Here is a 27,379-nt window from a genome sequence, read left to right on the forward strand (position 1 = left end):
TCAATGGCTAAGGGTGGGTTTTTCATTAGTCTGTGTGATTAAAATTATGTTTTTTCCAGAAATGTCTGTGTCAAAGTTGTTGAGTGTGCTGGTATGTGTGAGCAGCGTCACCATCGGATGGCCATTGTTCTCGTCGGTGGCGACCTCGTGAGAATCAGTGCCAGGGTTACTGGGGCTGGCGTTGCCACGGCGAGAGCAGCAGCATATCATCCTGGCAACAGGCTGGAACATCACTCGGTACAGGCCGCGTCGAGCACTTTCGCTTACAAAGCAGTAGAGAGCGGGGTCGGCCACGCAGTTCAGGGTGGTCAGCAACAATGACAGGTGGTAGAAGTTAAATATTCCTGGAAAATTTGAATACATGCCACACGCTTAAGACAAGTCTTTAGTAACTGGATTGCTTCGCAGAAACAAAAAAAACTATACCTGCAATAAAGTTGCAATCCCGCTCCAGCAGGGTGCGTATTAACAGGAAGACATGGTAGGGGGAGAAGCAGACAAGGAAGATCAGGATGGTGCTGCTGACTAACTGCCTAATCCTCATCTTCTGATCAGGCTGTGTCCCAGTGCTACGAGCCACGGCACGAAGGACACACAGGTAGCTGACCTGGGCAGAAAACAAATGCACAAGTATCATAGTTAAGATAACAATCTCAACTTAATTTTTCCATTTAAATAACTCCATTACAGTATATTCTTTCCCTCTGAAAAACCTAAATCTATATTGGATCTTTTTTTCATCAACTTTACAGGTTCACATGTATCGAGATAGTTATATTGGTGGAACTATGCTTGTTGTTATGTTGTCCCAAACCTCTTTAACCCACCGCTAATTGTACAAAAAAAAAACGGAGATAGGGGAAGATGCCAATCAAGTGCAATCACGTAAGTTTGTACACGTATACATATTCATGACAAGAGGTCTAATCTGTCAATATAAGTGAAAACTCTGGGAGATTTTGTCCAAAAAACAGAAAAATTACTAATACAGGCATTTCAGACACATAAGGTCATTAGGGGCATTACAATATACAGGTCCTTCTCATATAATTAGCATATTGTGATAAAGTTGATTATTTTCCATAATGTAATGATAATAATTGAACTTTCATATATTTTAGATTCATTGCACACCAACTGAAATATTTCAGGTCTTTTGTTGTTTTAATACTGATGATTTTGGCATACAGCTCATGAAAACCCCAAATTCCTATCTCAAAAAATTAGCATATCATGAAAAGGTACTCTATAGGAGCTCTTAACCTAATCATCTGAATCAACTAATTAACTCTAAACACCTGCAAAAGATTCCTGAGGCTTTTAAAAACTCCCAGCCTGGTTCATTACTCAAAACCGCAATCATGGGTAAGACTGCCGACCTGACTGCTGTTCAGAAGGCCATCATTGACACCCTCAAGCAAGAGGGTAAGACACAGAAATAAATTTCTGAGCGAATAGGCTGTTCCCAGAGTGCTGTATCAAGGCACCTCAGTGGGAAGGAAAAAGTGTGGCAGAAAACGCTGCACAACCAGAAGAGGTGACCGGACCCTGAGGAGGATTGTGGAGAAGGGCCGATTCCAGACCTTGGGGGACCTGCGGAAGCAGTGGACTGAGTCTGGAGTAGAAACATCCAGAGCCACCGTGCACAGGCGTGTGCAGGAAATGGGCTACAGGTGCCGCATTCCCCAGGTCAAGCCACTTTTGAACCAGAAACAGCGGCAGAAGCGCCTGACCTGGGCTACAGAGAAGCAGCACTGGACTGTTGCTCAGTGGTCCAAAGTACTTTTTTCGGATGAAAGCAAATTTTGCATGTCATTCGGAAATCAAGGTGCCAGAGTCTGGAGGAAGACTGGGGAGAAGGAAATGCCAAAATGCCTGAAGTCCAGTGTCAAGTACCCACAGTCAGTGATGGTCTGGGGTGCCATGTCAGCTGCTGGTGTTGGTCCACTGTGTTTTATCAAAGGCAGGGTCAATGCAGCTAGCTATCAGGAGATTTTGGAGCACTTCATGCTTCCATCTGCTGAAAAGCTTTATGGAGATGAAGATTTCATTTTTCAACAAGACCCACCTGCTCACAGTGCCAAAACCACTGGTAAATGGTTTACTGAGCATGGTATTACTGTGCTCAATTGGCCTGCCAACTCTCCTGACCTGAACCCCATAGAGAATCTGTGGGATATTGTGAAGAGGAAGTTGAGAGACACCAGACCCAACACTGTGGATGAGCTTAAGGCCGCTATCGAAGCATCCTGGGCCTCCATAACACCTCAGCAGTGCCACAGGCTGATTGCCTCCATGCCACGCCGCATTGTAGCAGTCATTTCTGCGAAAGGATTCCCGACCAAGTATTGAGTGCATAACTGAACATAATTATTTGAAGGTTGACTTTTTTGTATTAAAAACACTTTTCTTTTATTGGTCGGATGAAATATGCAAATTTTTTGAGATAGAGATTTTTGGTTTTTCTTTACTTTTTTGCCAAAATCATCAATATTAAAACAATAAAAGGCTTGAACTACTTCAGTTGTGTGTAATGAATCTAAAATATATGAAAGTCTAATGCTTATCAGTACATTACAGAAAATATTGAACTTTATCACAATATGCTAATTATATGAGAAGGACCTGTATATGTTTTATATATCAATGAATCAACTTAAATATTTTAAAACTGTAATGAAATGCCACTGTCTCATATTATTTTCAATAAAATGTGATCAAGAATCGATTTTGAATACACTTATCCTACCAAAAGAATGGCCAGAGGGAACATGAAGCCAATAGTGAAGCGGTAGTAGTTAATTGGATACTCCCACGGCTTCATGGGGTAGTGCTCGAAGCACACTGATTGGTTTTTGCCGTCTTGGCTCAGTTCTTTATGGTGGAAGAAAACTGCACCCACAGCGATTTCTTTCAGCCAGATGATGCCACTAACAAACCATGCTGCACTCATAGAGCGCAGAGAGCTGAAACTGGACAATGAAAAATTAGAAAATACACAGGTCACTTACATTAAATAAATTCCAATTAGTATACAATCAATATAACTGCTTAAGCACAGAGGAACAGCAATGAAAAGTAGAAAGAACTTAAAGAAACAGTGGTGACCTATGCTTGCATTTTCATCATCTGGAATCAAAATTACCTCAAAGGATGCACCACAGCCAGATAACGATCCAGACTGATGCAACAAAGGAAACCAATGCTGATGTAGATGTTCTCATAAAGCAGGAATCCACACAGCTGACACAACCATTCCCTGTGACGCCAGTCATCATCCTGGAAGAAAAACGCACATAAAACTAGGTTCTAGGTAGATGGGCAAAATATAGGTGAAACTTGGATTAGAGTGGATAAAACAAGATTACAGATCAGATCAATTAAAGCTAAATGTATGATTAGACTGACGGCACACACTAAATGGAAAAAATACACTCTAAGCTTATTTGGGTTAAGAACTAAAAAAATGCGGATTTGAGTGGCAACTTTAAATAAAATAAAAAGATTGACACGCATAAGTGAAAATTTTAAGGAAATCACAAAGGGCCCAATTTACTAAAGGATTGAACCGCTTTTGCGGCCGCTAAAATGGTGCAAATCTCACAAGCTTTAAATTATATTTAATCAGTATTGAGTTTTATTATGAGGGAAATCTACAGGCAGGGGCAATGGGTTGTGTACTGTAGGCCTACTGGATTTCCAACAAGAAAAAATTAAAATAAGAAATAGGGGAGAACGGGGTAATCTGAGACACTTTTTACATTTGCTTCCCTCTAAGCGAGCTAAAATGATTTATCACTCAAATTTACACATTTCCCATTAATTCAGGATGTTTCCTAGAAATGGGCAGTGAAAATATGATTGTTTTAAAAAAAGTCGTCATGTGTCTCACTTTACCCCAGCTGTGGGGTAAACTGAGACAGACCAGAAAAATCCACTTACTTTTTCCACTCTGAAACTACCATAACAACACAAATTGTAACAGTTAGAATCCTGACAGCTAGCTGAAAACCAAATATTACAAAACTAATGTCTTACTAGTAACAGAATCATGGGGTTTGGTCAATTAAGCAAAAAAAAATTCTAAACACTTGAAAGTAACTCTTATCAAATACAACATATAATTCATATTCTTAATAATTAACATTCAAATGACAGATAGAACCAGTTAGATTAAAACACAGTCTGGGGGTCAGAACACAGGACCCTTAGAGCCAGCTAGTGTCTGGGGGTCAGAGCAAAGGACAATCAGAACCAGAACAGTCTGGGACTCGGAACAGGACTAGACCCAGCTGTCTTTTTCTTTATCTTTTGGGTCTTTTTTCTGCATTTGTTTTATTGGGATCATTCATTGAATAAAGACATATTTCTACAGAGTCTATTGATGTTAAAGGTCACTCTCCTGTCCCCCACATACATACGTGCCAAACCATGCCCTTGCTGACACCCTTCAACCATCAACCCCCACCTCCAGCCAACATTGTCTTTTCAAACTAGTCTCCTTGCTACCTAACATTTAATGGATTCATTAAGGGCACAGACACTGTCTCACTTTACCCCACAGCATTTGTCTCACTTTACCCCACTGCCACAATTTGAGAAAAAACTACCTCTCTCAGCAATTCAGGCTAATCTTCAGTTATCATCATCACATGGTTTCATATGTTGGTAGTTCATCAACATGTGTGATAGAAGTGTTTCTACCTGAATCAATTTGATTAGGCACAACAATCGATTAAGTTGACAGCAAGAACATTTACTTTTACATGCAAAAAATTAATTTTTGTGAAAAAAACATGCTTACAACATCACCATGAGGTCATCTCTTTCATGGCCAAGGGGAAATGAGAGGGGCTTGAAAACATATATCTCACATGACCAAAAATGTGTTCCGTGTCCTAGATACAGGGGGTGTCTCACATTACCCGATGCCTCCCCTATTTATGATGGAGCTCAGGATTAAGTGCCACCACTAAAAACAATGTCACCACTGTATAAACCTGTGATCTGTCAGCCGACCTGTGTAGGTGTTAAGCAGCTTAAATTGTAAGTAAGTAGCTTAAGTAGCTTGAGTATATAAAATAAACATGGAATTGAGAGTATATTACATAAATTCACAAAGAAAGTCAAAGGCAAAAAAATCAAAAGAGGTCGCTACCATGGTTGAACTCTGAATTACAAGATAGGATAGGGATATTGCGCTAGAAAGGGTGTGAATGTGTAATCGGGTGAATGACAATCGCATATTGGTTATGCTGCGGAATAAGTCCACTAAAGACATGAGAAAACCAAATGCAATGACAGGGTTATGACAGGTAACACTGAACAATACAGTTCACAAAAATTGTAGTAACTACTACAATATGCATTACCTACGAGAAAACCTATGTAGTAGACATTGCATATCTATGTAGTTGTTACTAAAAAAAATAACCTATGTAGTAGGTAATGCATATCAAATTTGGACCTCATGGGGTCTACACAGAATCTGTCAATTTCACAAGGGGTATTCCCAAATATTTGGAAGACAGCCGTTCTATCACCTATTTTTAAGTCAGGCGATTCTCAGGGTATTTGTAACTACAGACCTATTGCCTGTAGTGTCTGATTCGCAGAAAAGTGGGTAGCAGAGCAACTTATTACCCATTTAAAGGAGAAGTAAGTGATATGGTCCTTTTAGCTAACTTCTTGTCAATGACTGCAGTTACAGTGGAGGAAATAAGTATTTGATCCCTCACCGATGTCTTAAGTTTGCCCACTTACAAAGAAATGAGCGGTCTATCATTTTAAAGCTAGGTTTATTTTAACAGTGATAGACAGAATATCAAAAAGAAAATCCAGGGCGCTAGAGCGCATGCAATGGAATAGACGTGTTTTACTTGCGCTCCTCTCCGATAAATCAAGTTTTACATAAAAAAAGAAAATGTATTGCACAATTCCCACTTTGAGTGCTGCTTTGTACTTTACTACCGGCAACGAAACAAAATGACCCGTAAAAAGCCAAAAACTAACAGTGAAAGCCCATCACCCCCGCCGACTGAGGAGGGGGCTAACGGCGAGGCATCAGAGCTAACAATGGCGGACGGTGCCCCTAGCTTGGCCGTCATTCTCAAAGCCATAGGCGACTTGAGCAAGAAGATGGACGGTAGATTTCAAGCCCTGGAGGCGTCTCTTCAAATCACGCAGGCTACTCTGTCTGAACACGGTCAGCGGATAGCTACGGTGGAAGAAGCTAGCAGTGACCACGACTCAACGACAGAATCTTTTGTAAATACATGTCGGGAAAAATCACTGAATATTTAGAGACCAACGATACCTCGGATGTCTCTGACTCCACCTTGTGGGAAACTTTTAAAGTGGTCATGAGAGGTTATATCATTTCATATGAAGGGTCTTTAAAGAAATCTAGAGAAAGATGTTTAAAGGATATTGACTTGGAGCTCACCTCGCTGGAGACATTATACAGAAACACAAATAACCCCCAAACTCTGCAAAATATTCTTAGTCTTAAATACGAGTATAACAATATTTTAACGAGTCAAGTGAGTGATCAGCTTCTCAGACTTAAGCAACATTATTTTGAATTAGGGGATAAACCACATACCTTGCTGGCCCGCCAGCTCAGAGGGCAACAAGCCAGCATATCCATACATACACTAAAATCTAGCAGAGGTGTGGCTTTAACTGACCCGAAACAGATAAATAAACGCTTTAAGGAGCTTTATAAATCCAAAGCTAAGGGTGATATCGACGCATGGTTTAAAAAGCTAGACATACCAAAACTAGACAGAGCCTACCACGAGGCCTTAAACTCTGAACTGTTCCCTGCAGGAATCGCGGATGTTATCAAATCACTGCATAACGGCAAGAGCACTGGGCCAGATGGCTTCGTAGTTGAATTTTATAAGAAGTTTGCTGAGTAACCCCGATCTTGCATAGAATGTTCTCCCACTCAACCGAAGCGAATAGGCTCCCACCAACACTGTATAACGCAAACATTTATCTCTTGTTAAAACAAGACAGGGATGAAACTAACCCGTCCTCATATCGACCAATTTCTATGCTTAACTTGGATTTCAAAATTTTCACAAATTCTGGCAAATAGACTAAACAAATTTATAGAATCCATTATTCACACAGATCAGACCGGGTTCATTCATTAATTTTTTAATGTTAGGAGAGTCCTAAATATTATGTATAACAAATTCGACAGCTCTTCCAAACAAGCTGTTTTGTGTCTGGACGCGGAAAAGGCTTTCGACCAGGTTGAGTGGGGGTACTTGCTCAAGGTACTGGAGGCGTTCGGTCTTGGGGCCCCTTTTATTTCCTGGGTACGCACCCAGGAAATAAAAGGTGGGATGGGCATATATTAAACGCTTACAGTTTTTTTCGATTGCTAAACCACAGTGGGCACAACTGGAGCGACAAGTGCAAAACTCTAACAACAGTATGCAGAGCAGCGGTTCATTCGGGCCAAACTCTAGCTCGTTTTTCATTGATAAAACACAATTTAAAAAACTCTACACACCTATCTCATGGCTTAACCACAACCTGCACAACACTGTGGATTTCCAGCACTTTTTTTCAAACGCTAACACACTACTGCCACAACTGTTAACCACACATTCAAAACAGGATGAATGCCTAGTGCATTTCAAACACTGCAGATTGCAATTTCAACTGAAACACTGCTGTAAGATGTCTTGTTTTAGACTTATTAGTGAACATATACAGTATAAAGGGGAAGCTCAAAAATATATATTTTTTGGGAAATGGACCAATGAAGACAGGTTGTTTGAGGGAGAAGAGTGGCAGTGAGAGTGTGGATGTGTGGAGGAAGACACAGAGCTGTAATGTCTGATGAAATACAGTAAGGGCTACACTGATAGACCCTGTTGTGAATCATGGTCTCTCATTGAGAGAGGCAGGGTTGAGAGTGCAACCCAATCTGCAAAAATCTAAAGTTGCATCTGTAATACGAATTTTCCAGCAAACAAACAGCTTAGAGTTGCATCCTTACAGTAAATGACAGCATTACAGGAATTGATTTCTGTATTACAATTATAGAATATTTACACAGATAAATACTACATTTGGAAATGTTTTCAATAAAATATACAAAATTTGTATCTATTGAAGCAAACTTCTGATTTTCATTTCTTTTTGTTTTCCTAAAAAAAACTGGTATGTTATAAAATAAACAATTTAATGTGAAAGAATTTCACCCTTTCATCAAAGAAGATATTACGTAATTTGTGTGAAATAACTCAAATTATTCAAACTGTAAAGATTAAAAGTTTGTAATTTATGTGTGGGAATCATGAAGTAAGTCACGTGACTGTCACATGACCGGCACACAATTAGGCAGGAAGCAATAAAAGCTTGCCGGTGTCAACACACTCCCTCTCGCTACTTTGCTGTGTGCACCTCGGCTCTCCCCCTGTGCTGCCTAGCGATATAAGTTTCCTCTCTTAAACGGAGAGAACTGGGGCCAGTTCTGGCAGGTAATTCCGAGTGTTTTAACCACCTGTTCTATAACCTGTTGCGCTACTGCATTGTTTTTAGTTCATGTCCGTTTTATATCACCCGTTTTTATTGTATTGTTTCAGGTCACTGAACGTGACGAAGGGTTGCTGTGGCCAGTAAGAAGCCTCATTACGGGTAAACTAAGCACACATGTTTTTATTGTATTTTATTTACTTTTAGCCATGGTTTTTATAATCTTATTTTTATATCAGAGTGGAAGTCCCTCACCCCTCCTTCCTGAATTGCTGGGCCACAGGCAGGACTAGTGTGTATGTTGGGGCTACTCATACAAAGTAGGCTAATCTACATCATGGCGACAATATTTGCTGATTATACCATCGGGCTGGCAACTAATTGTACTTTGTTTTGTTCTTTTAAAAGGGACCAGGCCAGCCACTGTTTTCTACTGTTTTTTTATATTTTCTTTATGTTTGTTTGTTTTATTTTGGTAGAACCCGTTAGTAGCTCTTATGGCTAGAGTTTTGTGACTCAGATTACTCTCCTTCTACATTTCAGGGATCTCTGTACAAGGCTGGGCCCGTGGCGACACATGTCTAAGCTTTCTGTGGTGGGACTGCACGGTTTGACACTTTATGTATTGCTAAATGCACATTTCTTATTATTTACTTCTTATGTTACATATTTTGTAGATAGTGCATGTGTTTTCCCTTTTCGTTTGGTGTTGGCTTTTGTTGCTTTCGTTTCTTTTGTCCTCCACAGTGGCTATTCAGCGTGCACGCGCGGACCAGACCTTTTTATACCGAAAGGAGAGTAATGCTGTCATCTGAGACGTCTACTATTGCATCCCTCTCTTAAGAGGGTTTTAATCTATAGTCTTCAATAAATAAGATATATTTTTGCACCAATTCATGCCTCCATCTCATTGTTCATGTTAGGGGAAGATACATCGGTAAAAACGACACACTCATAGCTAATGTAAACGGGTTCCTCCTGCCCATCAAATTGGAGGTGGCGTTGTCAGGCATATAAGGTAATAGCTTACCTATGGTTACCACATATGTATTGGGGTTTGATGCTAGTGTTTGTACTCTGAGCATATTCTGAGTGACAGTGTGTGTTATCTCAGTGAGGACAATTCACAGTGTTTGCTGCACTGAGCCTATTTTGCAGGTGAAGTGAACTGTGCTCCAGTGACTGTCGGTAGTGCAGACTGTAGTTAGAGTTTTGCACATTGAGCTACAGTTGTGCCCACTGTGGGTTAGCAATCGAAAAAAACTGTAATATATGCCCATCCCACCGCCTCCATTCTAACAAACCAGGAAAGATCCACACCCTATGCCCTTCAGAGGGGCACGCGCCAGGGTTGCCCTCTCTCGCCGCTCCTCTTTGCGTTGGCCATCGAGCCCCTGGCTATTAGCATAAGAGGGCACGCACTTATAAAGCCAATATCACTAGGTGGAATGGACCATAAGATTTCTCTGTACGCAGATGACATCGCCCTCTTTGTAGCCGACCCTGAGAATTCCATCCCCCACCTACTCCAGCTAATTAATTTTTTTGGCGACGACTCAGGTTACACCATAAACTGGCAAAAAAGTGAACTCTTGTCTTTAACAGCAGATCTGGACCCAACATTCCTAGCCAATATGCAGTTTAAAACAAATCTGGTCAGTTTAAAGTACCTGGGCATTAAATTATCTAAAAACCCAAAGACACTTTTTAAGTTAAATTTTACGGAAAGATTGAACAAACTAAAGGAGAACATAGAGAAATGGAGAACATTACCGATCTCCCTTATTGGCCGCGTGAACGCAGTAAAGATGGTTTCCCTGCCGAGATTTCTGTATCTATTTCAGAATGTGCCAATTTATATTCCTAAATCTTACTTTAAGTCAATTGATTCTATTATAATGCCTTTCATTTGGGGATATAAAGCACATAGGATCTCAAAAGCCCATCTTCAGAAACCCAGGGAGCATGGCGGACTGGGGTTACCATGTTTTTTACATTATTACTGGGCTGCCAATGCTAGAGTGATGGTGTATTGGCAATTTACATATGAAAAAGGCATTAGATCTGATCTGTCAGGGTTGGCAATTGAAAAAAGCTTGGCCCCAAAAACATCTCTTACTGCCCTCCTTTTCTCTTCTCCCAGACCGCCTGCCTCCTTTAGAGGAGACCACTTTACCCTGTCCGACGATCAGAGAATTTGGAACCAAATTAGGAAGGCCTGTGAACTACCGAGCACAACCATACATGCCCCAATCTGGGATAATCATGCCTTCCCCCCATCGTTCACAGATTCAGCAGATCAGAGATTGGAGTCGGAAGGGAATAGTAACAGTTGAGGACCTTTATATAAATGGTCACTTTGCTTCATTTGATCAGCTAGTATCAAAGTTTTCACTGTCGAAAGCTCAATTCTTCAGGTATCTACAGTTGAGGAATTATGTCAGACAGAATATACCATCCTTTGAATCCCTGCCCGCAGATGATTCATTGTCCAAAACTTTACTGGGCTCACCAGAAGCTAAAAACCTGATTTCATCTTTTGAGGGAATATTTTTAGACCGGCAGGACAAATCTACTTTAAAAATAAAGCAAGCCTGGGAAAAAGACTTAAACATTGGAATAGCTGACGATGTCTGGGAGGGAGCGCTAGAAAGCATAAAATCCTGCTCTATAAACTCGAGGCTTCAGTTAATTCAATTTAAGGTCACACTTAGATTGCACTATTCTAAGGTTAAACTACATAACATTTTCCCAAATCTTTCACCTCTATGTAACAGGTGTAAGATCGCCGAGGGTACACTTGCTCACCACTTTTGGGAATGTCCAAATCTTTACAACTTTTGGTGTCTTGTATTTCAATGGCATTCTAATGTTTTAAATGTTTCTTTAACCCCGGATCCTGAAACCGCTCTGTTTGGACATTCCTTGGAAAAGCTGGACCATAACGCTCGCACAAGCATGGTAATTGCTAAAAGATGTATTCTGAAACTGTGGAAATCTGACTTAGCCCCTCAGTTTGACACTTGGCTGAGGGAACTAATGGGCATCTTACATGTAGAGAGGCTGAGATACGAACTGTCCGGCAACTCTCAAGAATTCCTCGCCATATGGAGCCCAGTGCTGCAGCACATCGGGGACTGAAATGTCTACCCCCTTGGTGCCACTTTCCCTGTCGGCTGCCCCTTCTGGGTCCCGCAGTGAGGAGACTATCGTAGTGGACGTGTGAGGTTTGCCCCAGTCAGGGCTGTACGCTTATTTTTTTAGGTGGTAGCACTGGTGCTAGCAAGCAAAAAAATTCAGTAGCACAAACATTTATTTGGTAGCACACAAAGTATGATCGAAAACTTGCATAACCCTAACCCTTGCATTTCACTGTAATTACCTTTGAGCCTGTCATCTTGGTCTCATTTGAGATTCTCAATTAATATTATATCCTAGTGTGTGCAGTAATAATTGTAGAAAAATGAATAGGGGTGCACTGATTGCAATTTAGACAAAATAATCTAACCTGCCAATTGCAATTTTTTGCTGATTCAGAATTATTTCTCCCCATAAAAATATAAAAATAATATCTATATCTATATATTTTTTGTATCTAGGCCTACATATAATTATTATATTAATAATAATTTTTTTTTTTAAATGTCCTTCTGTTAATTAAAACCAAACTTTAAAACATTAAACATAGCCTATTAAATACAAAAGTATACATATTGGATATTGGTACAATTTAGGATAAATTAAATAGGTTGTTGTGAATGTGTTGGGAGTTGTTCTTCAGTGGCTTATTTCAAACTTTGTTTTTAGACTACTGTTGACTTTTCTCTGCAGCTGAATGAGTTGCCTTTCTAGCTAGAGCACTGCAGGGCTGTGAAGCGCTAATTTCCTGTTCATACCGGCTTCAAAATAAAAGTCAACTCATGTTTGGCTAGTAACAGGCTTTTAACGTGAAGGCGCACAGGAAATGTTCTGTTTGCACACGCGCTAACTTAACTGCGGTAATGTGCCGTCTCCTTCCGGTTATTACCTTTGGTGAAGTTTTTATACGCTAGAATCGCTGCACGAGCACAGATCCCGAGGACACATATCTTTCACCAGCCAAAGTGGAGGTGGACTCAATAACTTACTTGCCTAAGACTACATTTACCCCCATTTGGAGAGTGTTAATGTAGAGCCCTCTAAGCAGTGTTTTGCAGCGCTCTTCTGTGTTTCAAAGACAGCCTCTCCTCTCCGCAGCCTGTCGCACTAGTGCGAATGGACTTGTATTCATCATCGCACGTGATCAATTTCAATAGCAAATGCGATCAAAACTGTCGCACTGTACAGCCCTGGCCCCAGTTCTGTTTCTGCTTTGTTTTGTTTTTTTGTGTATTTGTAGCTTATTTTCTTGATTATTTTGTCTTATTTATTTATTTATTTTTATTTTATCAAGTTTTTTTGGAATTCTTGTCTGTTTATGTGGGGGAGGGGGGTGGGGGTTGTATATGTATTGTATGTGTCTACTTATTCAGTTTTTTGTCCGTTTGTGATTTTTTTTTGTAAAATCATTATAAATAAAAGTAAAAAAAATCCAGAAAATCACATAAAAAAAATATATAAATTATTTTGCATTTCATTGAGTGAAAAAAGTATTTGAGGGACTTCCGGGTTACAGAGCATGGGGTAGGTGCGATCGCTCTATAGCTCCCACTAACTATTTCAGACCTAACTGATTAAACCCTATTCTCATCGATTTTTTTTGTGCTTGTGTTGCCGGTAACACTGATACTGTTTTGGAGAAATGCCTAGAAGCAAGAAAAACGCAAAAAGAGATTCGGCAGAGTCAGATATGTCCTCGGACAGCGTGGTGAGCATTGATGTTAATGCTACCTCAATGGCTTCCATTTCGGATCTGCTTGAGCAGCATAGAGCAGCCACCGCTGAGTTTAAATCCATAGCCGCTGAGTTTAAATCATCGTTCGCCAGCATGGACACTAAGCTGGACAACATCCAGGCCGTGGTCTCAGGCCAGGGGAAACGTATAACCGATCTCGAGGAGAATGCAGAAACTGTTTGCGGACGCCTGGAGCAACTTGAGGCTACGTGCTCCTCACTGCAGGAAGATAACAAGCTGTTGAAAGCTAAACTATCGGATTTGGAAGGGAGAAGCAGGAGACAGAACGTTCGTATTGTGGGCTTACCAGAGTCACTTGAGGGTGCACGCCCCACCGCCTTTTTCTCCGAGCTCCTCGTCAAGGTTTTTGGTGATCAAGTTCTCCCTTCTCCCCCGGAGCTGGACATAGCTCACCGCACTCTGGCACCCAAACCGGGCCCGCTTGAGAGGCCGCGACCCGTCGTCATCCGCTTTCACCGATACCAGACTAAAGACCGGATCATGAGAGAGGCACGCAAACAGGGCGAGCTGGAATACCACAGCCACAAGCTCCGGTTCTACGAGGACTACAGCGCGGAGGTCGTGAAGCAGCGGGCTGAATACAGGGGGGTCTTGGCTGAGCTTTATCAGCGCGGTCTCCGTCCCTCTCTTCTTCACCCTGCGAGGCTTCGGATTACTCTCCAGAGCGGCGAGAGAAAGTGGTTGCGGTCTGTCTCTGAAGCATCTAACTACATATCTACATTGGGTGTGAGTCCGTAGTAAATACGATTGCCTGCTGTGAGTATACAATGTGGACAAATGCTCAGATACTCTCAGACTGATGGTACTACACGCATTTTTTCTCCCTTTTTTAAAATGAGTAAATTAGCTGGGTGAACGTGACATTTTTGTTGCTTGTCATTTTGACGTATTGTCTAGCTCACTCGCTTTTTTATTTTGTATCTCTATTTTAAAACGGCTAGATAAGCGTGTCTGTTCTTTATTTTTATTTATTTTTATTTTTTGCCATTTGGACAGATTGTCTAACTCACGCCTTGTTCTTTTTTTTGTATTTCGAATTTGTTGGGTGAGCACGGTATGTTTGTTTAGTGTGTTGTCATTTTGACAGTTTGCTGGATTGTTCATAGTGTTACTAGCTGTTATGGGGTGAATTGTACAAGACTTATGTGGGAAGCTAGCACAGGTCAGAAAGTTAAGGCTTGGAATGTTTGTTGTGAGACTAGTAAGGGTCTTTTGGGGTTTGGTGTTTAGAGCAATATATGGGGTGGGTTCTGGGTGGGATGGGGTGGTGTTAACTGGGGGTTTAGCTGATAAGTTATCACCTGCTGTGTTTTCAGTTATTTGTGTTTTCCTTTTTTTGTGTGTTTTTCTTTTCCTCTATATTTTGCTACTCTTTTTCTTATCGGAGCAACTCTGTTTAAATCACCAAGAAAAGGGGTAAGGTCGTAACCCACCTAAAACGGCTCAGGGCTGGAATAGTTTTCCTTCAAGAAACCCACTTACATGACTCTGACCATGGGCGATTAAGTAAATGCTGGCGTGGACAATTTTTTCATTCTAATTTCAGGGGTAAGGCTAGGGGCACAGCTATCCTTATTGATAGTAATATTCCTTTTGAGTCCTCAAACATTATATCAGATAAAAATGGACGTTTTATTATTGTTTCAGGCAAACTTTACAATAAGTCAGTCATCTTGGCTAACGTCTACGCGCCTAACGTCGATGATGTAGAATTCTTTAAGAGATTTTTTTCTCAACTCCCCAATCTCAATTCCCATTCTCTCATTCTTGGTGGGGATTTTAATTGTTATCTAGATCCAGTCTTAGACCGCTCTTCCCCCAAACCTGCCACTCTTAGCAGATCTGCAGGTTATATCAAATCATTTCTTGCTGATTATAGCCTCTCTGATCCATACAGGTTTTTATACCCCACAGGAAGAGAATATTCATTCTTTTCACATGTCCACCACACTTACACCCGAATTGATTATTTTTTTGTTGATAATTCATTGATGTCAGACCTAAAGTCATGCAGTTATGAAAGTATTGTGATCTCAGATCACGCTCCTCTGCTCCTTCAACTGGCTTTCCCTGACGTTGAGTATACAAGAAGGCAGTGGAGACTGGATCCATTGTTGCTCACAGATGAGAGTTTTCTTTCACACATCTCTACACATATTAAAACTTTTTTGAGTATAAATAAAACACCAGATGTGTCCAATGCAACAATTTGGGAAGCCCTGAAAGCCTATTTGAGAGGTGAAATTATATCATTTGCAGCATACAAAAATAAGTGTACAAAACAGAAACAAACTGAAATAGCTGATCAGATTCTGAACATAGACAGACAATATGCTAATTCACCTTCATCTGAACTTTACAAAGAACGTTTAAAACTTCAGACAGAATTCAACCTTCTTTCCTCTCGTCAGGTTGCAGACCAGTTGCTTAGGAGCAGAAGTACTTTTTACGAGCATGGTGACAAGATTGGTAAACTCCTGGCCAATCAACTGCGCGGATTTAGAGCAAAGCAACTCATCCCTGGAATACGGACAGACAGTGGGTGTACAACATCAGATCAGAAATTGATAAACGAAAAGTTCAAAACATTCTATTCAAATTTGTATAGTTCTGATTGTACAGTAGACGCAACGGTGATGGACACCTTTTTCAGTAACCTAAACATGCCTTCCCTTTCTCAAGACCTGAGACATAGCCTTGAGGCACCTATTACTCAGAGGGAAATTATTGCAGCAATAACATCTATGCAATCAGGCAAATCTCCTGGTCCAGACGGACTTCCATCTGACTTTTTTAAGAAATTTTCAGCCGAATGGTCGCCTTTTTTATGTTCAGTATTCTCAGACTAATTTGACTCAGGTAAACTCCCGCCTTCGTTCTATCAGGCCTGTATTTCCCTGTTGTTAAAAAAGGATAAAGATCCTCTAGATTGTGCATCATACCGACCAATTTCACTATTAAATACAGATGTGAAGATACTTGCTAAAATTCTCGCCCACAGATTGGAGGATGTTCTCCCCTCTATCATATCCCCCGACCAAACTGGGTTTATAAAGGGACGCCAATCATTTTATAATATCCGCCGGCTAATGAACATTTTATATTCCCCCAGAAATATTGAATCAGAATGCCTCGCTTCTATGGATGCTGAAAAAGCATTTGATAGAGTAGAATGGAATTATTTGTTTTTCACCCTTGAAAAATTCGGTTTGGGTCCTGTTTTCACTTCTTGGGTTAAATTATTATATGCATGCCCTTCTGCCTCAGTATTAACAAACAGCCGTTACTCAAGTAGTTTTGATCTGCACCGTGGGACCCGGCAGGGTTGTCCTTTGAGCCTGCTCCTTTTTGCTATTGCAATCGAACCACTTGCGATTGCCATTCGCGGTAACAAACAGATTCAGGGGATATGGAGAGGAGGAATTGAACATAAGGTATCATACGCCGATGATTTACTTTTGTTTGTCGCCAAGCCAGCCACCTCTTTACCGGAGGCACTTTCTGTGTTGGAGGTTTTTAGTCAGTTTTCTGGCTATAAACTTAACCTGAGTAAGAGCGAACTCTTTCCGATTAATAAAGAAGCTCTTAAACTTGATTATACAGCTCTCCCACTCAAAATGGTGACAGATCAGCTGAGTTACCTTGGGGTATATTTTACCAGAAATTTTAAAAACCTATTTAAATCGAACTTCCTCAAATTATTGGATCAGGCGAAGCAAATATTATCGAAGTGGTCTCCTCTGGCTTTCTCTCTCATAGGTAGAATAAATTCAATTAAAATGACATTACTCCAAAAGTTCCTATATCTATTCCAATGTCTCCCCATCTTTCTCCCCAAATCCTTTTTTCAGGCCCTTGACTCTTTAATGATAAATTATTTTTGGAATGGTAAACACCCTCGGTTACGGAAAGCTTTTCTTCAAAGACCCAAACAAACAGGTGGAATGGCCCTCCCTAATTTCCAATACTATTACTGGGCTGCTGATATCCGTTCTTTAGTGTATTGGGTGCATTTTCACCTTGACGACTTAGCCCCAGTCTGGGTAACAATGGAGTCCAGCGCTATTAGCCCATTGTCTCCATCTGCCCTCTTAAGCGCCGCACTTCCACTCTCTTCGGCTATTCCCAACAGTAGTCCCGTGATTAAGCACTCCCTTCGAATTTTGACCCAATTTAGGAAGAATTTTGGAATGCAGAATTTTTCACTTTTCAGCCCAATTGCAGCTAATCATTTGTTTACTCCCTCGACGGTGGATGGTGCATTCAAGATCTGGCATAAAAAAGGCTTAAAATGCATTGGAGATTTATTTATTAATGATCTATTTGCTATTTTTTCTCAATTGACAAAACATTTTGGTATCGAAAAGACTCCTTTTTTCCGATTTCTGCAAATCAGGCATTTTACGCAGAAGTTAATTCCCCAATTCCCTTATAAACCGCCAGCCAATCATGTCGATTTGTTTCTTTCTGTAAACCCCACATTAAAAGGCTCAATTTCTGTGTTTTTCAACCTTATTTCGAAGTTGCATAGCCCCTCATTAGCAGCTATAAGAACCCTGTGGGAGCAGGACCTAGGTTCTGCCTTCACAGATCACATGTGGGATTCAGTCCTGGATCGGATACACTCTACCTCCATGTGCGCCTGACATGCTCTTGTGCAATTTAAAGTAGTACATCGTATCCACATATCTAAAACTAAATTAGCTCGTATGTTCCCCGATGTAGACCCGACCTGTGATAGCTGTAAGAGCACACCGGCATCACTCTTTCACATGTACTGGTTGTGTCCCACCTTGACTGAGTTCTGGACATCAGTTTTTCAAACAATTTCTGAAGTACTTCAGCATCAAATTGAGCCGAACCCTTTCACTGCAAGTTTTGGCATTGCTCCCAATTCAGGCTTGCCTAAAGTGAAGCTAAAAGTACTGGCCTTCACCTCTTTACTTGCTCGTAGGGCTATCTTACTTAAATGGAAAGATCCTGCTCCTCCTTCCCACTCACATTGGATTAGAGACATTATGTCATGTATGAATCTGGAGAAAATTTGTTGCACTACCCAGGGATCTGAGACTAAATTTCATAAAATATGGCGCCCCTTCCTAAACTATTTTAAGAAACCGACCACAATAATTGAAGAGTAGCTACCCCCTCCCCTCTTTTATTTGATTCAATTTTATTTCTTTGTTTTTTGTTTCATATTGGTTGTTTGTTTTTGTTTCTTGAAGTGTGTGTTTCTGTTTCGTTTCTGCTATTTTTAACATTATGTATTATTTTTTGTACTAATTTCTTAATGCAGGATTGTTTGTGATTGGGTGTGAGGGTGGGATATGGATATCTCCACAACCACAGACAGGCATGTCTCCAAAGTGACTATTAAAGTATTTGAAAACCAGAAACCATGGATAAATAATAATACCCGGAATGCCCTGAAACAACGCACGGCTGCATATAAATTAGAATTGGATACTGGCAATATGGATGACTACAAAGCAGCAGCATACAATGTGAGAAAGGTAGTGAAGGATGCCAAGAGGGAATATGGGGAAAAGATGGAGTCCAAATTCCAGCAAGGAGACCTCAGGAGCGTATGGCAGGGGCTAAAAATCATGACGGACTACAAACCCCCGCCCCCCTCCTCGGGAGGTGCAAGTAAGGAGTTGGTGGATAACCTCAACACTTTTTTTGCACGCTTTGACACCTGCCAAGGGGCCATTGCACCAGGGAGGGAGAGCGGCGGAGTAGGAGGGAGCGGAGGACCACTCGTTCTCTCTGAACATGAATGTCAGGAGGACATTTAAGCTGGTGAACGCCAGGAAGGCTGAAGGACCAGATGAGATAGCGGGGCGGGTTCTCAAGGTCTGCGCCGATCAATTGGCACCAGTGTTCACGGCTATATTCAACCTGTCCCTGGCACAGTCCATCATCCCCACATGCTTTAAAAGGTCCACCATCATCCCCATACCAAAAAAAACCTAGACCAGCCTGTCATAATGATTATCGCCCAGTTGCACTTACCTCTGTGGTGATGAAGTGTTTCGAGAAGCTGGTCAAGGCCGACATCTGCTCCTCACTGCCCAACACCCTGGACCCTCTACAATTCGCGTACCGGCCCAACAGATCCACTGAGGATGCCATTACACACATATTACACACTGTCCTATCACACCTGGACAAGAGTAAGGGGAAAGTGTTGAACTATGTGAGACTATTATTTGTTGACTATAGTTCAGCCTTTAATACCATCCTCCCCTCCACCCTCATCATAAAGCTCAGGAGCCTGGGGCTGAACGACGCCCTCTGCAGGTGGATCCTGGACTTTTTAACAGAGAGACCTCAGGTGGTGAAAGCAGGCCGGCACACCTCATCCCCCCTCACTCTCAACACAGGGCTGTGTTCTGTCCCCTCCACTGTACTCCCTGTACACACACGATTGTGCAGCCACCGCAGACTCAAATACCATCATAAAGTTTGCTGACGACACCGTAGTGGTAGGCCTAATCCAAAACAACGACGAGACGGCCTACCTGGAGGAGGTGAGGTGCCTGACACAATGGTGTCTGAAAAATAATCTGCACCTCAACGCCAGCAAGACTAAGGAGATGCTGGTGGACTTCGGGAGGACACAGGTGCAGGACTACACGCCTGTATCCATCAATGGGACCCCTGTGGAGAGGGTGGATACATTTAAGTACCTCGGTGTCCAGATCACCGATGATCTGACGTGGTCTACCCACCTGGACACCGTGGGAAAGAAAGCGAGACAGAGACTGTTCCATCTCAGGAGGCTGAAGAAATTCAGAGCCTCCAAACCAGTCCTGCAGAGCTTCTACACATGCACCATTGAGAGCATGCTGACTGGGAATATCACCGCTTGGTATGGGAACACCACCATTCAGGACCGTAAGGCTCTGCAGAGAGTGGTGCGTTCAGCTGAGCGTACCATAGGGGGGAAACTCCCCAGTCTAGCAGACATTTACATCAAGCGGTGCAAGGGCAAGACCAGCAGCATCCTGAAAGACCCCAGCCATCCAGGCTACGGACTTTTCTCTCTGCTCCGCTCTGGAAAGAGATTCCGCTCACTGGGGGCAAGGACTGAGAGACTCAGGAAGAGTTTCTACCCCCAAGCTGTCAGGTATCTAAATGGCACTGATTAAAGCACTTTGAGCAACTGCACTTATATATATTTATAGATATTTATTTAAGTAACCCCCCCCCCCCCCCCCCCCCCCGCCGCTCTTTAGACTTTGTGCAATAACCGTCTGACATATTGAATGTATTTACTGTTTTGCTATGTTTGTTATGCGTATATTTAGCATGGAGCCGACTGTGAACATTTCACTGCAATGTATTGTGTATGTGACAAATAAAATCTGAATCTGAATCTGAATCTAGAGTATAATGCTTTTGGTTTCGTCCAAATCGGGCAAAAACTGTAGGAGGAGTATGTTTTGGTGACTGACACAGTTTTTGCGATGTAGCGAAAAATCTATACGCAAATGGGCGTGGCCTATCTCAAAAGATGCAGCTGACTTGTGGGCATCTGTGGATATAAAGTGTTTGACTGTCGGACTTTTGGTGAGGAAGTTATAGCCCCAAACGCGTTTTCCTTTGTTGTAGCGCCACCTAGTGGCCGGCATGTCTGAATTTTTTCATCTGTGTACCAGGCACGGACTTGGATCTAGTCATGCAAGTGGCATGTCCCAGCCCTTTACGGTTTGGGCTGCAGCACCATTTTAAATAAAAAGAAGAAGAAATGTTCCATATCGAAAAATCGAATCTTTAAAGCGCTAGCGTTTGGTCTTCCGATGGTCATAGAAAAATTATTTGACCAACTGTTGCTCGTGGGAGTCGGTAGAGCATAATGCTTTTGGTTTGGTCCAAATCGGGCGAAAACTGTAGGAGGAGTATGTTTTGGTGACTGACACAGTTTTTGCGATCTAGCGAAAAATGTATATATACGCAAATGGGCGTGGCCTATCTCAAAAGATTCAGCTGACTTGTGGGCATCTGTGGACATAAAGTTTTTGACTGTCGGACTTTCGGTGTGGAAGTTATACACGTTTTCCTTTTTTTGTAGCGCCACCTAGTGGCCGGCACGTCTGAATTTTTTTGTCTGCGTACCAGGCACGGACCTGGATCTAGTCATGCAAGTGGCATGTCCCAACCCTTTACGGTTTGGGCTGCAGCACCACTTTTATGCGGAGAAGTATAATAATAATCCCAGCAAAAACAATAGGGTTCCCTGCCCAGCAGGGCTATGGAACCGCGTTGCTCTGCAAAACGCGGTCCCAGGCCCTTCTCGGGCTTGGCCCCCTAATTAAGGGAAGTCACAGCAAACAATAATATTCAAATGCATAAAATAAAGTTAACCATCATCCATACTGCTCATGACTGCTCGTTTTCATTATGTTACATAAACATCTGGTCAATTATCAAATTCCTTCGTGATTTTCTCTACTATGACATCTATTGCAGTATGTCCATCCTGGGAGAGGGATCCCTTACTTTGTCGACTCTTCCTGAGATTTCTTCAAATTTTTTAATCCCGGTAAAGGGTTTTTTACTGGGAGTTTTTTCTCAGCCGAGCTAAGGGTGTAAGGGCAGGGTGTCATATTGTATCATATTATATGGAATGTAAGCCCACTGAGGCAAATGTCTGTTTGTGATTTTGGGCTATCCAAATAAAACTGATTTGATTTGAAGACGGAAAAAAATAATATGAATGTGAGGGATGAATAGGAGGTTTTAGATTCAGACAAGAGGACAGAGGCAGGGATTTATCAGCAGGCAAATGAAGATGACAGGGAGGCAGAGGGTCCAATCCCAGCTAAACTACTGTACATGTTTGTTTGTTTTTTCCTTCCATATGAGAGCCTCTACACCAATTCCATTGCACTTTGTTTAATGACAATAAAGAGATTCTGATTCTGAAAAATATGGAATATAAATTCCAGTAAAGTAGCATAAGATGTCAGAACATGTTTTCAGTGAATGCCTGTTTTCTGCAGCCTATGTGTTATAGGGTACGCTATGTAGGCAAAATATTTACAAATGTCTTATTTTATTAGAAATTATGATCAAATAAAAGGTAAAACAAATTGAAGGAGAGACAAACTCTAAAACTGCAGATAATTCATTTCATAGATCATTCAATTTGCCACGCTCCTCTTTCTTTCTTTTTTGATATACCAAAATGCAAAGGCAATGCAGCATTACAGCCCCATTTAAAGACATTTTCCCACTCCTGCCTCCCCATGCCACCCTGCCAAGACATCTTGCCACCCCTTCCCCACCCATGTAACATTTTCTGAATCTGCCACTGATATGAATGCTATGATAATGTCACATTTCACATACAAGCCGAAAAACAACAACACTTAAACCACTTGAAACGCTTTATAAACAAAGTATTGGACCGGAAGTCAAACACCTACCACCACTTTTTTATTTTATTAAATTATAAACTCCTGAGCTTGGATAATCTAATAAAGTATGCAAATCTTTGACTTATTTTTAACATTTTGCATAACATTGATACAGTCCTGGCAATTTAATTAATGTGTGAAGAAGGTTTAATCTAACAGGGAGAGATTATTCATTTAACTCGGGTTCGCAATGTGAATACTGGGATAGGTTAGCTAGCTTTTTCCTGGATGGTAAACTGTAGTTCACAAGGTTGAATACCCTAGCAGGATATAGGATCCCCAGCTATTGACCAGGACACATTGTTGAGAGTAAACCAACGATAGACAAAATTTCACCATTTCTGTTATGTGAGACATGTAAAGCGTACAAGTCTTGTCATCTCTTTTCCATCTTAACAGAAAAAACTTGACAATTTAGAGAAGAAAAATCCAGAAAAATCTGGAAGAGCAAATACATACAGTAAATTAGTGCAGGAAATGCTGCCCAGCCATCCATGAAGTTACCGTATAAAATCTCAGCCCTTAAATACCAGCTCAATAGATTATTTTGGAGAAAATTTAAAGCATTCATATTCATATTTCCCAAACAGACCCTATTTCGAATTTGGGGATACATTGCTGGCAAGGCAACAATGGAGAAGAGAGGGAGCATTCTCCCCTATGCTGCTCAAGGGGAGAATTACTTTTGAAGATATATTGTCATTTTAATCAGTGGTGTAGTGGTGCCTGGAGAAGTGGGTATACTCTAAGTTGTACTGCGCGCGCAGCCGCTTTTGCTGGTCCCTACATTTCCCATAATTGCGCTGCCTCACAGCCCCTCGTGAGTAGTGGTCCAACACAGCTAATGCATGAATATAAGATATATTCAAGATGAGGCAAAAATGGTGTTTCAGTCAGAGATTAGTTTATTTTTAACAAACAGAAAGACAGCTGATTTTTGCCTTTAAAAAAAATTAAAAGGTTTTTCTTGAAAATAAAGGGTTGTGGGAACTCCACAGTGAGTTCAAGAACACATCAGAGTTGGTTTGGTGTTGATAACTATAAAAACCAGTGAGCTATTAAAAAAGAGCCTTAAATATGGATGCAATATACGCACTGAATACTTTTCCTTTTTCTAAAAAAAAATTCAATGGTTTTTCTTTAAAACAAAGGGTTGTGGGAACTACAAAATGAGTTCATAAACACAACAGAAGTGGTTTGGTGTTGATAGGATGAATTTCCAGTGAGTTATTAAAAATAGAAAAAAAAGACGTTGCACTTTTGCAACGGTCCCTAAGCAGTCCGCTGCCGTATGGCACTAGGAAGTATATTCGGCGCGGTTTCATTGATCTTTCGCGAGACTCGCTGATTTTAGTGAGTTGATCAAGCCTGTGAAATTTCAGTCTTAGTTTTCTGTACACAATATTACCATTCTGGAGGAAATTGGTGCCGTTTTCGTGACAAGAGTGGAAATGAATGGAGGCGGACCGCAGTCGCGGCCGTTAGAAATGGATATACGCAATGTCGCCTGAAAAATAAGTGGTTATACGCTTAATAATGGTTTAACTATTCGATCACAATGTATAAAAGTCATCTGGTTTACAATTAATGACACTGAGGGCCAGTTTCACAGACATGGATTAAGCCTAGTCCTGGACTAAATGGAATTTTGAATGGAGGTTGTCCATTGAAAGTACAATTTAGTCAAGGAAACTGTCTGTGAAACTGGCCCTGAATGTATTTAGTGTAGTATTACAAGTCACATGCTCTTGAGTTGGCGGTTTGCCATGCTGAAGAGAGGATAAGAGACGTACATCTTGTGAAATCGCTGTACTGATAATAATGTGTTTTACACAGATTCAAGACCCCCTCAGCTGGCAAGGCAGCGGTTGTCTCCCGACTCATCCACCTAACACAATGCAGAAAACAGTACCAAGAGTGTGAACGAGTTAAGATAAGGCTGGCTACAGAGAGACACTTGACCCAAAAGAAACAATCCCATAATATGAATGAAGCAAAGAAAGAAAATCACATATGAGAAATGATGGTTTTAGTTTACCTGAAAGATGTACTGTAGCCACAATGGTAATGATGCCAGGTATAATAGATCTGACACAGTGAGGTTCATTAAATAAACTCCCAGCTCATTCCCCTGCTTCAGCTGCAGTGCAGCGTGGTACAGGGAGTACAGGTTGGAGGGAACGCCGAACTAGAATTAAGAAAATATTTTATTGTGATTAGTTTTTTTCCTCACAGCATGCAATTATTTGACCATGCTGCCCTTCTCTTCATTACTTGATTACTCAACCACATATTTAGAACACTTGCCTGCCCTCTGAACAGACAACTCTATTACATATTACTGATTAAGTTAAGTGAAAACGTAAGCACAGGGCAAGCTTTGTATAGTTATTAGTTAGAGAAATAAAGAACAGAAAAGGTACATTATGGTTGAAGTTAGGGAAAGATCCTGGTTATGAAAAATAAAGTATGGTAGTAGGATTAGGCAACACAAACACTTTTTGCCTCCATGCTGCAATGCTGTGTTTTCAAGGAGGAACTATCCTTTCTAGAGTTTAAGATAGAACATTTTCCTATCATATATGCACTTATAGAACAATGTTCAGGATTATACACACTTACCAACAGTACAAGAATATACATGCAGGAGAAGACGTACTGGTGGATTTCATGGCTGATGGTGCAGTTAATCACATCCTCCTCAGACATGGTGAGCGCCATTTCACCCCACTCACTATTTCACCTTTAACATGCACAAATTTACATTAAAGGTTTAAGACATTTTCACACATAAACCTAACTATATTGTAACAAAAACAATTAGGGGTCGACCGATACTGGTTTTTCAGGGCCGATACTGATTATTAGTAGTTAATGAAAACGTTAACCGATATTTAGAACCGATATAAATTTACAGTAAAAATCTTTTTGTCAAAATGAAGATCTTGGAATGTAACAAACTGCAACATAAAACTTTGTTTAAATGCTTTAAGCAATAATAAAATGGAACTGAAACTTTCACCATAAAACACAGGGGAAACAAATAAAATAATAATAATAATTGCCTGAAGTTGTATAAGGTAAACAAATTAAACTTAAATAATCAATATTAGTTCAACTTAAAAAACATATAAACATACTACTTGTTAAAAACATTAAAAAGTTAAAAGTATATGCCTAGCATTAAATATCTAAAGTTAAAGTTGTTCTTACAAGCAATACTAAATTTACCAACAGCATTTCCATTTCAAAATAATATATAACTGCTGATGCATTAAGACGTTCAAAACTTAAATATTGCAGCTGGTAACTGTGGAGCTCATTTTCATAGACTTTAAGTGCAAGCAATATCATCAAACCCTATTGTTTTTCTAATAAGTAAATTAATTGGACGTTTGCTAATGCATTCAAATAAGCTTTAAGAGACTTGACGTTATTGTCAGCTAACATTGAACATCTTAACTTCAGGAATCCCTGCTGCTTTACCTTAAAAACTTAGCGCAACCAGCCCACCGGAGCATGTCTCTCCTCGATGTAAATATAGCAGCAACGTTTATTATGTAAAATGCCAAATATCGGCCCAGGCAGATAATTGGTCGTGCCCCTAAAAACAATCACATGTTCGTTAGAGTACTCAGCAATGGCTTAAACGTATCCCATCTGGTTGAATAGTTTCTTCTCTGATTGGGAAGTCCAGGTTAATTTGGCCACTGTGGAAGACAGAAGAATTTAGTTTATTAGATTGTAAGGGACCTGGGCCCTCATTTATAAAACTCTGCGTAGAATCCATCCTAAAACATTGCTTACTCACGAAACTCGGAATGTACGTAAGCGAAGAGATTTTGAGATTTATAAAACCCATCAAAAATCAAAAATATCTGGCTAAATATAGGCCCCTGATCTTTGAAGGCCCCGAACTATGTTATTTGACTGGCTCATGATAGGCCCCAGGGGGCCAGTAAATAAAAACAAAAAAAATCACATTATTTTGGGCCTACGCCCAATAATTTTTTTTGTTATTTTTTAAATAACATTGTTTGGGGTTACAAAGATCAGGGCCCATACCGAGTCAATAAAAATCCTGAAGCTGACTGGATCTTTAAAGCATGTTAATTTTTTATTTCTGCTTTTTGGTAATTCTGTGTCTCCAAATAGTTCCAGAAAATATTACAGAATAGCTCACATAGGACACAATTGCCTTAGTTTTCTTCTCTAAGTGCACCAGATTGATGAATTTTACTTTAAAAGGTTCCCATTTTTCTTCCGTGGGAGCATGCCCTCGGACCCCCCTAGAAGGTCCAGGGTCCCCACCAAAGTCTCCCAAATTCCTGTGAGAAACACTGTATGTGTGTATGGTTATTATAAGTCATTAGACCAGGAGTAGTGTTTATGTACAAATACCGATTTTGTCATTTATCAATAGAAATGTTGTGGTGTTATCTGGCTCAGAGAGGGACCAGTCACTCACATGTTTTGGGGTCACCAACACAGTGCCTGTGGGCACCAGGTAGCCCGCAAAGACCATATGAGGCGCCCGCAGGCCTGTTCTAAAAATAGCATA

The 27,379-nt window shown here is 40.8% G+C and overlaps 1 protein-coding gene across 1 annotated transcript; it reads right to left on the bottom strand.

Annotated features, from left to right (window-relative positions):
- gpr68 (G protein-coupled receptor 68) lies at positions 1-25,527 on the bottom strand (the record flags this gene model as incomplete). The annotated part of the gene is made up of 6 exons (XM_080042763.1): positions 1-344; positions 427-607; positions 2,750-2,972; positions 3,146-3,279; positions 24,857-25,006; positions 25,441-25,527. 6 exons carry the CDS (start codon positions 25,525-25,527, stop codon positions 1-3), a joined length of 1,119 nt encoding a protein of 372 aa, XP_079898889.1.
- Between the last annotated feature and the right edge of the window lie 1,852 nt (positions 25,528-27,379).

Source organism: Ammodytes marinus, assembly GCF_949987685.1.
Source record: "Ammodytes marinus genome assembly, chromosome: 15".
Taxonomy (NCBI): Eukaryota; Metazoa; Chordata; class Actinopteri; order Uranoscopiformes; family Ammodytidae; genus Ammodytes; species Ammodytes marinus.